General features: G+C 37.6%; 2 protein-coding genes across 2 annotated transcripts in view; both read left to right on the top strand.

Moving 5' to 3' along the window:
• The window catches only part of LOC134538448 (protein expanded), a 255,870-nt gene that overhangs the window by 61,982 nt on the left and 176,602 nt on the right, over window positions 1-17,286 (top strand). The window lies entirely within an intron of this gene.
• On the top strand, window positions 2,814-7,635 carry LOC134538447 (uncharacterized). Its single transcript, XM_063379774.1, has 2 exons — window positions 2,814-4,804; window positions 5,821-7,635. The coding sequence occupies exons 1-2, from the start codon at window positions 4,539-4,541 to the stop codon at window positions 6,920-6,922; spliced, it is 1,368 nt and encodes a 455-aa protein (XP_063235844.1). The 5' UTR covers window positions 2,814-4,538; the 3' UTR covers window positions 6,923-7,635.

Here is a 17,286-nt window from a genome sequence, read left to right as displayed (position 1 = left end):
CTTATTTTGGTAGTCACATATTTTGTAACGTGGTATACCAGAATTGCACAATCCGTGTGTTCGCATGTTACAAATCTTAATATATATAAATCCAGTGTCCTGATGTTTGTTTCCAGTGAACTCTTCACCAATTCAACCGATTTCGATGAAAATTGGCATTTATGTGTAATTTTTTCCAACTTGAGATATAGGATAGTTTTTATTTCGATTAATGGTCTTAATAATTTATAATTAATATTAAACTGATTATCAATGTTGATTGGTGTTATTAATCGTAAGTTTCATAAGTCTCAAACAGATGGCGCCTTAAATCAGTTTTTTACAGACAACTGTTGTACTGTCTGACATCAATATCTCATAGATGGCGCTACGTTTCAATTCAAATTTTATTTTTCTCCATGCTCTCCTCGCTTTTTTTGTATTAGTTTTGATTTTATTCTCATGTGTTTACAATTATTGATATCTATCTTCAGCTGTCAATCTACAGATATAATAAAACAATTAATATTAGCTAGAGAATCAGAGTTCATCAAATTTTATTTCATGTTAAAAAATTTGTAAGTATTAATTAATTCTACCTTTCCTGCAAATTTTATAATCTAAGTTTATAAAAATTACAAAAATATCTATGTATTAAGTGCTTGCTTTTTATTTTCTCATTTTGATTGAATTTTTTTTACTAACTTAATTATTATTTTAACTAAAATGCCACCAAAAAAATCGAATCTGAACAATGCCCGGAGCAAAAAGACTCGACTTCAACGTATTAGAAGAGCTCAAGAATCCGTTGAGCAAAGTTCGCACCACAGCAACGCGAGGCCGGGTCTGCTAGTAAACTTATAATATGCGTTGTGTACTTGCGGTGTTGCGTTTCTTGCGTGGCTTATAGAAAAACCACGTGGCAATGTGTTGCGCTGTTCAATGCCGCCGCTAGAATTGTCTGCCTGAATTGTAAACGTTGATTGCCACCATCACGCGCAGACGGCTGCGCGAAACATAACGAAACAGAAATAAATTTTAAACTATTATAAACGGGTCCGATAAGAGCAAAACAAGACTTTAAACAATTTCTAAAACATCGGCTTTTTACCTGATTTTGGACAGTGAATTTTATTAAGATAATGTCAATTTTTTTATAATTCACTAAACAGTAAATACTGTTACAATTATTAAATGTAATCGTCGTGGGAAAACCACTGGGTTCGTAAATGGATAGCCCAATTAAAGTTTATACCACTACAGTTTTATTGATGGCTAACAAATAATCTTTTAAAATTGCCTAGTTATCAATTACACTTAAAAATATTCACTCCACAGTCACTCGGTTCTTACACACCGCACACCTCGCTGAGTCGCACCTCTGGCGCAACTCTCGCCGCAGCACACCTCATGGACCTCCGTCGCCGCCGTCGCACTTCCCTTCGCCGAGGATCCGCTCGACGCTTCGCTCGGAACATCGCTCGGGACTCTCGCCGCACCCGCGGCACTCTCCCCACCCAACTATCGCCAAGAAACTCTCGCCCCAAAAACTGTCGCGGAGGCCAGGCCGGCGTCCGGGCTTATATAGAGCCTCGCGCCATTCCAGAAGTCACGGGGCGCGGCTGGGGCCAGTCGCGTCATCCCGCGCCGACCCGACGCCCGAAGCGTCGAGAAGGGCATTGTTAGCTCGCGCGATGACCCGCGGTATTCCCAATTGCTGCCAGATGCCAGGTAGTGGCGCCGAGGCTGGGCACCGCGCGGGGAGTGGTGGGAAGGATGGGCGGGGTAGGGGTGGGGAGGATGGGCGGGGTAGCGGCGACCCAGGCGCGCGCGGCACGTCTCTCGTCAGCGGCGGCCACGTGACGTCAGAGGCCGTGCGGAGCTCCGAACCTGCGCGCGCTGCGGCCCTGCTAGCGTTCGTAACAATATCTACTATAGAGTTCCGCACACGGTATATGACTATAAATTATATCAAAGAATTAAATGGTAACTTTACTAGTATAAAGTTTTATTTTTAATACCTACGCGAATTCATGGACATTCATTTTCTAATAAACGGAATTAATTTAAAAAAATTGTAAGTATAAATAATGGATATAGGCTTAATTGCTATGAAATAATCACTCCAATGGACTGAGCTATGATTAAAATAGTATTATAGCAATAAGATAAATAAATAAAACGTATTCATGTATTTTTCTTAAAACAAAATTTGTATGCTCCCGTAATCTGTTATTAAAAAAAGTAAAAAAAACGTTTGTCTAGGGACGATGTTTGAACCACTTCAAAAATCTTGGTATTATCAACAGCGCGCTCTACCCCTGCGCTATCGGAACAGATAAGGTTCTGGGAAGGAGACTGTGTATTGTTATCAACACTGTATTTAGGTATTTTAAAACTTGGGAATACATTTTATGATGGTTATTTTAGTTTACCGTATCTATTCCAGGGTATTTTCACTATCATAAAGTTTCATTTCGCACACTAATACTTTGGTATGTCCCCTAATGTTTACGGAAGTTACTACATACGGGTTTACGTTGCTACACGTCGGTCCGCCACCTCCGTTCAGTGACTTCTGTTCGATTTTAATGAAATTGTTCCTACCAAATGCCATTTACGGAGAGCTAGGATGTTTATACAACAAAAAGTTGTTTGTCTGTAAAGTCGGTTTACGGACGATAGTTTAACGTGACAACGTCATAACAAAACATTGATGAAATGGTTGCATACTTTTATGAATAAAATTGAATCATTTTTATTTTTATAATAAAAGAATAAATACTTGAAATTATACTAGTAATCAGATTTTTAAAATGCAAGAATAATTAACCTTTATTGCCGAAATTGTTGTTGTAATAAGCAATGAAAACCACATTAACTTTTCACTTCACTTTATAAACAGTCGACGAAACAGTTCACGTGTAGATGTAAGTTGTGTGCTGCCGCTGTCTTTCTTCTCCTCGGACGCATAGGCCAATCGAGTGGAAGAGAGATAGATGCGGCGCAAGCGTACAATGAGCGTAACGGGACACAGCGTAACGGAACAATATGCCAAACAGGACACTTTTTCGTGCGTGCAGCCGGCGTTCATCGATTTATTAGACTTCACGTCAAAAAATAAAAATAAGCCAACGGGTTTAACGCAGTACCTACACGTAGTGATGGGTAGTGGAAAGTTTCCAGTCGGAAATTTCCTGCCGAAAACTTTCAAAAATGGAAAATTTACAGACCTCATGGAAACTTTGAAAAAAAGTGGAAACATTGGGAAACATTGAATTTTTTTTAGCTGTAATTCAATATTCTTACATTTGTTATGCAATCATTGCAGATTTAATAAGAGCTTAGTTAGCATATTAATTTATCCATATCGACCATATCAGTAAAGAGTATAATATTCTCCCTGAATGCTTTTATTATGGGAAACCATGCTGGTAAAATTTCTGTTAAAATTTTCTTGTGTGTTTACCTTGTAATTTTGTGCGAGACAAATGTGGGATTGAATTTCACTTTTGGGTACTTCAAACTTTATACCAATTTCAAATCACACACTAGTTCTCATGTTTCCACTCTTCTTCCAGGAAGATAAGATAAAGTGCTTTGAGCATTTGCCATATATGGTATATTGTTTCTGTTCTCACACTTCTAGTCTTCTCCCAACTTAACCCATTTTGTACATATTACTGCTAGACAGTCAGTCCTGTTGTGCTTGCTACACGAGACGCATTGTGCTAGTATAGCTGGTTTTGAGGCTGAATTTTATAAGTGTTATCTGGTTAATGAAAAATGGGCAAGATTAAAGGTGATATTTGGAGTTATTTTTCCGAAAAATCAGTTCAAGGAAAAATCAAAGGGTTCTGTGTATTTTGTGATGTGTCATACTTCAGAAACAGTACAAGAATGGTAAGGCACATTAAAAAGTGTCCAAAATGTCCATTGACTATCAAATCCAAGTTTCTGGGAAGTGAAAAACAAGAAAAATAACTTTCAAATGGAACTACATGTCCTGAAGTGTGCAATACTGCTGGTCCAAGTTCATCAGTAAACTTAAGTGAAAATATGGCTCAGATTTACAGTGAAACACAAAATTCACCATCATCTTTACAACTTGAAGTCTCAAGTGCTTCAGAATGTGCCGGAACTAGTGCCAGTACTAATACAACTAGGCCAATATGGTCTAACTCACACAGAGTAAATTCAACAATGTTTTCTTTTCTCGACCATATGACTCCAACAGCTAAGGTAAGTGTCACTTTAATACAGGCTTGTCTTGTGCCTAGTCGTTATGCTTGATTTACTAATGTTTTTAATATAATCTTAACTTGATATGTTTAAGATGCATCATTAGTAATGCAGAACTAATTTTAAAAAATTAGTATTTTATGTTTGTTTTAGCTTGTGAACCAGTTAGGTATAACATGTTTTGTAAATAAAAATTAAAAATTAAATCAGTGATAGGTATATAAGTGACTGAAAAATTCCTTTAAAAGAAAAGGAAACTGGAACATGTCTTCCATATAAACCTTAAAATTTTTTAAATAGTACAACTAATTCAAGTAATGGAATCTTTTGTTTTGCAGGACAAAGCCAATGAGTTGCTGGCTAAAGCTATCTATGTTAGTGGAGCACCTTTATCAATGGTTGAGCATCCACTGTGGCAAGAATTCTTTAAGTTAATTCGCCCCGCGTACAGTCTGCCAACACGAAAATCAGTTTCAACAACCCTTCTTGATGCAGAGTTTGCAAAAACTCAAAATAGAATTAAAGGAATAATAGCTGATGCAAGAAACCTTGCTCTGCAGTGCGATGGCTGGAGCAATCTGAGGTAAGGCAGAATTCACAGAACCAAAAAACATATCTAAAGAAAAATTCATGTAACCATGATCTTGAGAATTAACATATTTTCCTTGACTCAATGTCTACTTAATCAGAGAAATCTGTGTATATTACAAAGCTAATAGTCACTTTCAGTCTTTAATCAATTTTTTAACCAACTATTAACACATTTAACTTTGTTTTATAAAAGGCACCAACTTGTTTATATAAATCTGCACTTTCTGTTTTTGTCTAAGGCAGTAAAGATTCAAAATTGAGAATTTTAAAATTTTGGTTACATAAGATATTCACTTTTATAAGTCTTCTTACAATATGTCCAAATCAGTGTGCCATGCCACACACAAAGTACATTATTGTAGCATGTTATGAATTTTATAAGAAGGTGTTGCAGTAGTGTATCAAACCATGCCACAAATAACCAAACCTCACAATAAAACTGTTTTATAGTAAAAAAAACCTCTTGCAAAAATTGAATTAGGGACAAAAATTATGTTAAAGAAAATGAAAATATAAAGAGGTTAATGATATTATAAATAACATAATTAAAAAATTATTACACAAATAACACAAAACTCTTTTAAATCTAACATTGTATTTGGTAACGAAAAAAAATGGTGTGAGTTTGCAGGAAAAGCGTGCTGTTATTGTTCATGCAGGTTGTATGGCTGTCTGTCTAGAGTAAAGTTTGAGGTTTTTGGCAGTTACACCGCACGCCAATACACCATCAATGATGTATTTAAAGTAATTAACACATTTGTAATAAGATTACTGTTTTTTTTTTTTTTTTTTTTTTTTTTTTTTTTTTTTTTTAGCTTGTCTTGACAGTCAACTGCAAAACACTTGTTTATAGTGGCTATATATTGACACAATCTGCCTAAAACTGGGAACATTACAACAGACATACTGTAATAATGTGAATGTGTTAAGGAGGAATATATTGCCTTAATATTAACTGCTTTTGAATTACAATAATTTTAACACTAATTCAATTTTATTTATTTTCAGGAATGAAAGCATTTTGAATTTCATCATCAACACACCACAGCCAGTGTTTGTAGACTCTATTAATACCAAAGACAACCGTCATACTGGAGAATACATCGCTGGTGAAATGAAAACAATTTTGATGAAATATGATCCAAGAAAGTTCTTAGTGGTTATTGGTGATAATGCTTCCAACATGAAGAAAGCAGGTGAACTGGTAGAAAATGAATTTCCACATATTGTGTCTATTGGATGTATAGCACATACACTACATCTTTTATGCAATGATATTGTGAAGTGTGAGTCAGTTTCTAATTGTTTCAAAAGAGTAGTTGACATCATTAAAACAATAAAACAGTCTCATATTTTAACTTCAGTACTTTCTGAAATTAATGAGACAAAAGGTAACAAAACTACCCTTCACTTGCCTGTTGTAACCCGTTGGGGAAGTTTCTTACATTGCTTAGACAGTATGATGAACAACAGAGTAAGTTTACAGACCTTAGCAGTAAGCGAAAAAGTTGGTAATGCAATTTCAAAAGACATTAAAACCAACATTTTGGATGATGATGTGTTTTGGGTAAGAATTGAAAAATTGACTAACCTGTTACGGCCAGTTGTTTCCTGGATTTCAAGGTTAGAATCAGATAAACTCAATATTCATAACACACATGGAGCTTTAGCTGAAATTGAAGATGCTTTAAAAGTGTCACTTCCAGAATCCCCACTTTCAAAGAGCGACGAGAAAATTGTACTAATGAAAATGGAAACCAGGAAAGATTTTGCTTTGAAACCTATCCATCTGGCTGCCTCTTCACAAGGCCATACACTTAAACCTGATGAACAGTTGAGTGCTGTTGAGTATATATGCAAAATTTCAACCGATATGGAACACATTGAAGAAGGTATAGTTTTAACAGAGTTAGCTCAGTACCGAAGTAGAGAAGGTATGTGGGCCAAAGAATTAATTTGGATGGCGCTTGAAAAAGGTAAAATTGAACCCTGTACTTGGTGGAAAGGTCTGTGTGGTCATACACAGCTGTCAAAAGTAGCAAACAGAATCTTAGGTATGCCAGTAACCCCTCCCTGCTGCTACAGAGAGGTCTTTCAGTACATATGGTAGTATACATACAAAACTAAGAAACCGCTTGACCACTGAAAGAGCAGGTAAAATTTCATTCATTGCCCACAACTGGAAATTGTGCCACCACATCCTGGAGGACATTGAAAAATTGGAAAGGAAAGATTCTATTACTGTCATTGTGGAAGACAAATGTGAGAAAGTACAGCAGAAGAAAAAACTACCACAGTGTGTTTTAAAAGAAGACAGTGCATCCTGTTCTAACAATGAAACAGAAGAGGAAGAAAACCGTGATTTCAGTTATGAGGACAATGATGATTTCATTGGTTTCTAAGACCCAATATGACTTAAATAAAGACATTTTTGTTTCCAATTCAGTTAAAACTGTAACATGTATGATTTCTTATTATGAATGCAACTAATTGTTGATCAATATTTTTTTTTAGTGTTCTATTTGTTACAACTTCAAATCTATGTAGTCAAATATTTTAACTGTGATTGACCAGGTAATTGTTTTTTCAGAAGGAATCATTTCTGTTAAATCTGCAGTTAAGTATTATTCTTTACCTTAAATTTTCTTCCACTACATTAGCTTTTTGTAATGTTGAAAGCAGCTGATTAAATAATTTTCAGATTAAAAAACTGATTAGGCCTACTTGCAATGAATTTGTGAACTGTATTTGTAAAAAGAATAATTCGACCTAAATGTTGAAATTAATTTAGAACAGCACCCACAGTAAATTCTACATCGCTAACGAAAGATATTTTAATGTCCTCTTAATACTGCAACTATGAATATTGTATTTTACAATATGAAAATTTCATACAGTAGAGACAGTCACGTGTCTAATTCTCTGAAATGGTTATTTATAAACCAACATCAAAGTTTCCTAAAATTTCCTATGTTTTTCGGTTTTTGGAAAGTTTCCATGAAAATTTCCAGGAAAATTTCCGATAGATAAAATTTTGGACATTTACCCATCCCTACCTACAAGTGATAGAAGTGGATCTTCTTTCGACATTAAAACCTTGACTCGTAGTATATTTTGAAGGGTAAAACGGCCGAGAGAAAGAGAGCAAGAATCAATTTTTCTAAAACAAAACTCATAGTATTGATAGGATTTAAGGAAAAGTATTTAAAGGATCAAAATGAAAACATATAGCCAAAATATCAGGTAAATATTTAAATTTAGATCCTGCACATTTACGCTAATGTTGGATTGCAGCTTTGTGGTAACTTAAAATATGAAACCGTTCACACAAATCTATAGTATTTAAATGTTACCTAACCTAACCAAATCATTAAAATGTTAATTATTGGTAAAATACTTAAAAATATTGAAATGCTATTTTACATAACGATTAGAATCAAGTACCTATCCTCTTATGTCCTTTTCGCGTCAGAAACGTTTCACAGCAATTGTTGTATTAAAATTCGGCCTTCAAATTTGACTCCCAATCTCGCCCAAATTAAGTTTCACTTCAAAAAGGGAAATGAACGTGGGGTTGTGAGATGCGAGACTTGCCGGACTTTGACTTGTCAGGAGCAGAGCTGTAGTAAACCGTATGCATTCGGTACTCATTAACGGTTGCACCATCTAGTACCGGTAATGAAACGTTACACACGATTGCATTTCGTTACTCGCATTTTTCGTGGTATGGGTACCTACACTGTTTCAGTTCACGCAAGTACCGTTGATGCGTGTATTGAAACGTTTGCTGATCGTATGTTTTACGCATTCGGTGAATTTAAAAACGTACGTTACAAAGAACCATGTTTGTTTATTAAGTAAAGTATGATTTGTAAATTCGTCGTCCAAGTTTTTTTTAGTGTTTTTTAAAGGTATTGTGTGTGTAGACAAAGTTTGAGATTGGAACAGAAACAAGGTAAGAAAGTATTTTTTTTTTACAAATTAGAAATATGTATGTTTTTGTTTTTTACTATCGCGTATTTTCACGTTTTTCTGTTCTTATCTTAAAAGAGATATTATAATAAAGCCGCTCTAATGAGATTATTGTTTCTTGGTTAAGAAACGCTGTTAATTATCAAATATTGTTAATTGTTTATATTCGATTTATTATTATTTACGCGACGTCATACTGTAAGCGTACGCAATACGACTCGATTCGTTGCTCTAACATAACATAGCATGTTATGAGGTATCAGAAGTAACGAGTAACGTAACGATACGATAGTAACGAGTACTAATTGTTATAGTAACGAATACATACGGGTACCGTTTTTTTTGACGTGACGACGTCTAATAAATCGATGAACGCCGGCTGCACGCACGAAAAAGTGTCCCGTTACTCACATTGTTCCGTTACGCTGTGTCCCGTTACGCTCATTGTACGCTTGCGCCGCATCTATCTCTCTTCCACTCGATTGGAACAACCATCGATTTGACTTTTTCAAGGCACATTAAACTTGAAACACGAAACACTCCCATTCGTTTCCTACTTTTTTTATCATCGTCCTATCCTTAACAGAATAACACAGATTGGAAGAAGTTAAATAGCAAACATGTATAAAAGTTAAAGTTGAAATAATCTCTTCGTTAAAGTAATAAACATATTTGAGTTAATGAGTGCAAATAAAAGTAAATTTATCAATTAAATTGGAGATTTCATTTCACTCCTTTGTATCCATACAAAATAGTGATAATTCAAAAGAAATGTTTCAATTTTATTAATAAAAGTGTGCAATCATTTCATCAATGTTTTTTATGACGTCACGTTAAACTATCGTCCGTAAACCGACTTTACAGACAACCAATTTTTTTTTTTCGTTACTTTTACACCTCTAGTCGGGAGTCGATCCCCAGGCGCCGCTACGGGGAGAGGGGGACTGTATCTCTCTCTGTCTCTCTCTCAGCGCACACACCTGCTCGTGATGAGGGCCCTGAGGAATGTGGACGCTGCGGGCCATGGCGCCACTCTGACGTCTGCTTCCCCCCTCCCCTACACCACCCCGCTGCCTGCCCCCCTACACCGCACTTCCCGGCGGTACATTCCATCGGCCCCCTTCCCCTCCCCAACCCTACAATGGGACACGAACTCATGTTCCCGAATATCATTCATTTTATTTTCCCCCAAACAATTGTTTGTATTATCCCAATGCACGGCGCGGGTTTGAGCCCCGATTGCGCTATTCATATATTTACTCCACTGAAAGCACATTTCAAAGTTACTTTAAGCATCGCAGTTACTTCCATTTAAGGGCTATTCCTTAAATTTTAATTCGACCAGTTTGCAATAATGCGACCAAGTCTTGGTTGGTAATTATCTGAAGTAGATTGGCTTCTGGAATGCAGCCGCGTCCTTGGCGAATAATTCACCGACGTTCCGGTCGACATTGCAGTCGCCATCATCAGGGTAACTGCTCCCCGATGATGGCGACTGCAATGTCGACCGAAACGTTGGTGAATTATTCGCCAAGGACGCGGCTGCATTCCAGAAGCCAAGCTACTCCAGACAATGGCCGTGAAAGCCTGCGAACATTACTTAGTAATTATCATTTTACACCCATAAAAATATTTGTGGCAGAACAACGAATGCAAAATAGGTATCGAGAAAAACCTTGTAGGAAAAGTCCTTAAAAAAAGGTAATGACGAAGGTAAAAAAAAAAAATTAACATCATCGCTAGAGACAGGAAAAAATGCCCGGATTAATCTCACGATTTGGCTAGAATCGGAACAGTGTAGTGATACCATTGCGCTGCGCGCTGCTATTGGCTCGTGAGTTTAAAGCGGGAGTACTGCGGGGTCAGCGATACGTCAACTCAGAGACGTGATTGCAAAAATACTCTGGGATTAATTTCATAGACTTAAATAGGCACACAAAGAAATTGTAGCAACTTAAAAAATACATCGTAATTGTGGGATTTCACCTATGATAACTCAATATAGCCACTGACTTAACTTGGTGTATTTAGCAATGTGTGGCTTGGTAATTGAAAATTCATGGGATCGAATTCCTTTCCGTATCACATTTATTTTACATTTTCTTTAATGATTCATTATTATATTTGAAAACCACAGTTAATGAAAATCATAGTATTTGCTATTTTTTTTAAGAAGGTATTATAATAATAACTTTAAATACTCAGCTCAGTCCGTTGGTAAGTTTACACTAGGTAGGTGTATAAAATTAATTTTTACTGACAGCAAAAAAATATCCTATAAATATATTCAAAATGATTGATTGCTGATTCGGTGTATGTCAGTATGTGCACATACATAGAGACCGAAAAATTTCGCGGGTTCACATCGCGAAATAGTAGATTCAAAACAAAGGTATCGTCATATTCCTTCTGTGATAGGCTCACAGTTTATCTGAAGGATTCTGAGCCAATTGTAAACCTTTAACCAAAGAAGTGTAGTATCGCAAGCATCCAAGTTGGTGTGTCTCACAAGTCTGTAGCCAATGAGAAGGTGGCGTTTACCCAAGTATGTAAAGAAGTGTAAAATCTATCATAGAGGTCATTTAAACCGCGAATTTTTCCAGTCCCTACACATACATACATACATATGAAGAGTTTATGCTTGTACGTATTTCTTATACAAATTTAAAGTTTTATTCGGCGCTTGATGAGTTGGAGACGTCTCGCAGTCCGTTCTGGAGGTCGTTGGACCCGTGGATTCATCCGGGTCCATGCTGGTCGCTGGATGAAGGGAGGGTCGTGGGTAGGCAACCCGCAGACCCTGTTGCGTGACGTCATCCCCGTGGTGTCGCCGGTCTGGTTCTGGTTTTCACAAATGCAACATAGGTGGCATGGCCAATAATTAGTACAGGTTAAGGCGGGCGTTTTAACTAATTGCTCGTGATTATATTTAAACAAATTATTTAAATTAAATTTGCAAAAACTGTAAATAATATTTGAAAATTAAAAAAGTATGCAATTTTTCATCAATGTTTTCTTATGACGTCATCACGTAAAATTATCGTCCGTAAACCGACTTTACAGACAATCCCCTTTTTTGTTTACTCAAAAGTATTTGAAAGAATTGTTCTTTATTTTCCCTTCTTTCTTAATTCTGAAACAATTATCGAGACTCAAAGTGTTTGCGAAACAAACATGGTTGGCAAAATCAAACTAAATTTTATTACAATTTTTTTTAGGCCTTATTCCAGCATAAGCTTTAAACGATAAAGTAGTGTTTTAAAGTTTTATTTTACATTTAAGGAAATTAAGTTTTATTTTAGTAATATTTTGATATTTACGGAAAAAATATAATATCAAAATGCAAATTTATGTCGGGTGATGAGATTTAATTTCACTGGGAGGTATTTTTCTTGGAATTGTCAGCACCGACTGTAGCCATAAACCTAATAATTGCTATTTTACAAAAATAAAAATTAGTTAATTAAAAATATGAAGTATTTTAACTGTGAGGAAAAACGTCTCTTGCGTATAGTTTCTGGATGGATATATTTCGATATCTAGAGACCCGGAAATTTTTCGGATTCGTCTGGCCTCAGGGTAGAAGACAAAGTCATAGGTGTGCTCGTCTCATGTTTGCTTTCCTATTGGTTAGTTTCTTAGCGAGAACATTTTTAGCCTTGTTAATTGGCACTACCTGATTTCCCTACTTCTCTCCGAGCTTGGCATCGCTGGCTCACGGTCGTAGAGCGGCGTGTCCAAATAACTGCGGTCCAATCATAAATACTGTGCGAGAGTGTGAAGGTTTGCATTCCTACTTGCGACTAAATGAATGCGTGAAATTTCCGTATTGCTACGCGATACCCTTACTCCCGGCTAACACACAGCTGACGTTACCCGCAACGCATGCGGAATACCTGAGTACATGGCACAGACCAGATTATAGGTGTAGCTATAGTTCATGATCGTTTCCTTTCCCAATATTCATTATAAAGTGTCGTCCTGTGTTGCCGTCTGAGGTTTTTTTTTTTGAGGTTAGGGGAATTTTATATTTACAAACATTAAGGTATTACTAGGGGCATGCATATTTCGCGAAAAGATTCAGAGACTAGCTGAAGCTTAAAACACCGTAGCATCGTCTGTGTTTCGCAATTGGCGAGTTTCTTTCAGCCACATTCACACTGTCAGCGCACCAATCACAGTAATTCAGTTCGGAAGCAACCGCGTCCTGAGTGGCTCGGTCAATTAAGTCAACGACTTCTCTTGCAGACGGCCGCCACTCACAAGGAAGAAACCGCTGGTGCGGGTATAACTTGTTGCAGTCTAATAGGGGTGCAGATTTTTTCGCGAAATATGCCTGCCCCTAGGTATTACTAGGGACTGGAAAAATTCGTGGTTTCGATGACCTCTAGGATAGACTCCACGGTCCTCTATGTGCGCGGTAACATTACACCAGCTCATTGGCTACTGACTCGTGACACCTGCTAACTGGGACGCTTGTGATTCGATACTTCTTACGTTGAGGATAATTAACTGGCTCACAGTCCTTCAGGAAAACTGTGTTCCAATCACTGAAGCGGCAAGAAGTTACACGCACTTGGATTCTAGCCTATCGCGAAATTAAACAGCGAATTTTTCCTGTCTATAGGTATTAGTCAATAGAGTGGATGTCTGTTGTAAATATGAAGTCTCCTGGGTTAGCAATACATTGGTAAGCAAAACCAACCAACCATAGCTATAATTAATGCTAATTTCAAAAGGTTTGCTTAATAGCCAGAGACAGGAAAAAATTGGACGATTCCTTTCGTACGAGGCTGGAATTCAAACATTGTGCTGCTCCTGCCAATTGTCTCGCAGTTCGTCTGGAAGTTTCTGGGCCAATCAGAAACCTTTAACCAATAGGTTAACGAATCACAAGCTACCTGGAATATACGTACTCCCATGTGAGCAACCAACGACGGTGTGATATTTGCGTAAGAGTATAGAGAACTGTGGAGTTCATCCTGGAGATCATTGAATCCGTGAATTTTTCCAGTACCTAGTAATAAACTCGAAAGTAAATATTGCTAAAAATTATGATAATAAATTCAGTAAGTATTTAGCGTTAAACTTCATTAACTATACAACCAATCTAGTAATACCTTATCTAGTTGAGAAAGAAAGGTTCTCATAATTCTCAAAAGTTCTCATTTTGCCTTTAATTATAAACTTTGCATGCTTATATATTTATGTATTGGGCCAATGTATTTCAGATTTAAATTTGCAACGTAATTGATCATTTTCCCTATCGTTTCAAAGTTTTTCTGTAACATTTCCCTTTTTTCCCCTGATTTGAGATATTGACTAAAATTTTCCGCTCGGAAAGTTTTCCAGATGGTATAACTACAAATTTTTCTGCAAAATTGTCATTTTATTCAATCCACCAAATTAGTTTTACACATTAAAAAAAGGTTGATTAACTTTGTACAGTAAAATAATTGGTTGATTTACGTTATACAATAAATTATTTGTGGTAGATACTATAAACAACAGTTATTTTGTTCGTATCAGTTGGTAGAGGGTGAACTGCCCAACTCTAGATGTCAAGTGTACATACAACCAAATTAATTGAAAACTAATGTATCAAAATAAATGATTGTTAATAATATATATGAACATAAATGTGCTTAATTAAAGAGAAATAAATGAAATGTAGTGAAACTACATGAAATTGAATCGAAATTAACCAATATTAATGAAATAAAACAATTTGAATTGAAACGAAGTAAATGAACCGAACATTTGAATTGCAACGAAATAAATCAAAACAGAAGATTAAAATTTATTTACATGTAAGTTTATTAAATGCGTCCGTGTGTTTCTGTGAAGTTGGAATATTTTCCTGATCTGCAGATTAATTTACGGTAAATTACGGGAAAATTTTCTCCAAAAATACGTTTCCTGAAAACTGACATGTTTCCCTGGCTATATTCGAATTTGCCCTAACTTGACGGGTTTTTTCCACGCCTGCAGTGACGGCGTGGACCAAGTGTGGACTCGTGCGTATCGGCAGAAGGGCAGTAAAAGGACGGGTGTTTGGGGAGGGGAGGGGGAAATAGAACTGGGTGACGCCGCGCCGGTAGTTAGCCCCCTCGAGGCGGTGCCGTCGTCTGTCCGGCTTCCTCGGCGCCAGCACGCGTTTGTGGGGGGGGGGGGGGGGGGGGGGGGCGACTCCGGGCCGATTCAGGGTTCCCGGAAATGTTACGGCTGACCTTCAACAACAGTGCCACTGCCACAGTCCGTCCCCTGCAGCTTGGCTCAGATTCCGGCTCGTCCAGGGGGGGGGGGGGGGGAAATTCCACATTCCTCCTAACGTACTTTTCAAATCCACTTCAAAAGAAAACTCTCTTGAAGACTACGAACTTTACTGTGTCCATGACTATAAAACGTTCGCGGGGTTCAATGACCTCGGTCACGACCCACTAGCGGGTCGCGACTAGATTCTGAAACTATCAGAAACCATCGAATAAACAAGAAAAATCTAAACAAATCGAATTGTGTGCAAACATGTATCTATTGTCAAATAAATAACTGTTTAGCTACAAAGTGCTTATATTTTGTCAACCATTTTCAAATCAGAACGCAAATTGTTTATCAATAATCAATCGGTATCTTAAAAAAAGTATATATATATAATGGTAAATTATATATACATAAGGAAGAGATACGATACAAATAATGTTTTTTACTCCACCATGGACCGATAGACTGTGGAGGTATTCCTATAAGGAAAGGTGGGTCGCCAGATGAAAAAGTTTGGGAACCACTGCTTTATGCACCAACGCAAATATCACGTGCCCATTGGCTGCTCACGTGTGAGAACTGACCAACTGGGTAGCTTGTGCTTCGTCTGTCTGTTGGTTGTGGATTTCTGATTGGCCCAGACACTTCGAGGCGAACTGCGAGCCAATTACAGGAGCAGCACAAAATTGCGTGTGTTTGGAGTCTAGCCTATCGTGGAATGAATCCGCGAGTTTTTCTGGTCTCTAGCGATAGACTTGTTATTTTTATCATATCATGTGAGCTTGCACATTAATTTTTTTTATACTTAACTAAAAACTATGGATGGGCCAATCAAATCCTAAAATCCTCAAATAACAGCAACTCCTTAGTATTCAAAGGATTCTATATTCTCGGAAAGACTTGAAGAAAAAGGTCTGACGTTTACTAGGTCAATTTTTTTTTCTTTTATACGTATCCCATGACCATCACCCAATATATAGAGACCGGAATAATTCGCGATTTGAATGACCTATAGGTTATACTCCATGAGCCTCTATGCACTCGGGAAAATAACACATGCTTATTGGCTGCTGACTCGATACACCTGTTAACTGGGATGCTCGTGATTCGTTACTTATTCTTCTGAAGGTTTTTAATTGGCCCAGAGTCTTTCAGATAAACTGTGGCCCAATCAGTCAAGCACCAAAAAGGCAGACCTATTTGGATTATAGTCTATCGCGAAATGAATCCGCGAATTTTTGAGGTCTCTACCGATAGACCGTGGAGGTATTCCTATAAGGAAAGGTGGGTCGCCAGCTGATAAAGTTTGGGAACCACTGCTCTATACACTAACGCAAATATCACTTGCCCATTGGCTGCTCACGTGTGAGAACTTACCAACTGGGTAGCTTGTCGTCGGTCTGTTGGTTGTGGATTTCTGATTGGCCCAGACACTTCGAAGCGAACTGCGAGCAAATTACAGGAGCAGCACAAAATTGCGTGTGTTTGGAGTCTAGCCTATCGTGGAATGAATCCGCGAATTTTTCTGGTCTCTAGCAATAGACTTGTAATTTTTATCATGTCATGTGAGCTTACAGATTAAAATATTTTTTATACTTAACTAATAACTATGGATGGGCCAATCAAATCCTAAAATCCTCAAATACCAGCAACTCCTTAGTATTCTAAGGTTTATACATTCTAGGAAAGGCTCGAAGAAAAAGCTCTGACGTTTACTAGGTCAATTTTTTTTTCTTTTATGCGTATCCCATGACCATTACCCAATATATTGTACTTTTAACCTGTAATTATGTAAATAAAATTACAATATGTATTTATTCTGGAAACGTAGTTCATGAATATATTATTTAAAGGTGTCAATGTTTCAACGCCATAGTTAATATTGTTGCAGACAGGACCGCGATGTGCGCCAGGTTCGGAGCTGGCTGGCGGCCCTGCACGGCCACTGACGTCACGCGCCGTTCACTGACCTAATGCATGCCACGCGTGCCTGGTCGGATTACAAGGGTCCTCGTTACCTCCTCCCCCCTCCGGCTTCTCCTGCATCGTCCCGCCGCGGACTATTGTCACCTTTAACGGCCTGGGAATTCCGGGCTGAACAGTGGTCGCCGCGTGGAGTGGCGTGAATAAACGTCGCCATTCTTGATGTTTTGGGCGTCGGGTCGCCCTGGATGACGCTACTCGTCACACCCGCTCTCGTCGGTTCGAGAAGGGCGCCACAAGTTTATAAGCAGCGACGCC

The sequence above is a fragment of the Bacillus rossius genome, chromosome 13, assembly GCF_032445375.1.
Source record: "Bacillus rossius redtenbacheri isolate Brsri chromosome 13, Brsri_v3, whole genome shotgun sequence".
Taxonomy (NCBI): Eukaryota; Metazoa; Arthropoda; class Insecta; order Phasmatodea; family Bacillidae; genus Bacillus; species Bacillus rossius.
Note: the sequence above shows the minus strand (reverse complement) of the source record. Positions and strands in the feature narration are given on the sequence as shown.

What these genes read in the sequence shown, in the direction of transcription:
- LOC134538447 (XM_063379774.1), top strand. Translation starts at nt 4,539, where the DNA reads ATGGAATCTTTTGTTTTGCAGGACAAAGCCAATGAGTTGCTGGCTAAA. An exon ending in GATGGCTGGAGCAATCTGAG is followed by an intron (nt 4,805 to 5,820) that starts GTAAGGCAGAAT and finishes ATTTATTTTCAG; the next exon opens with GAATGAAAGCATTTTGAATT.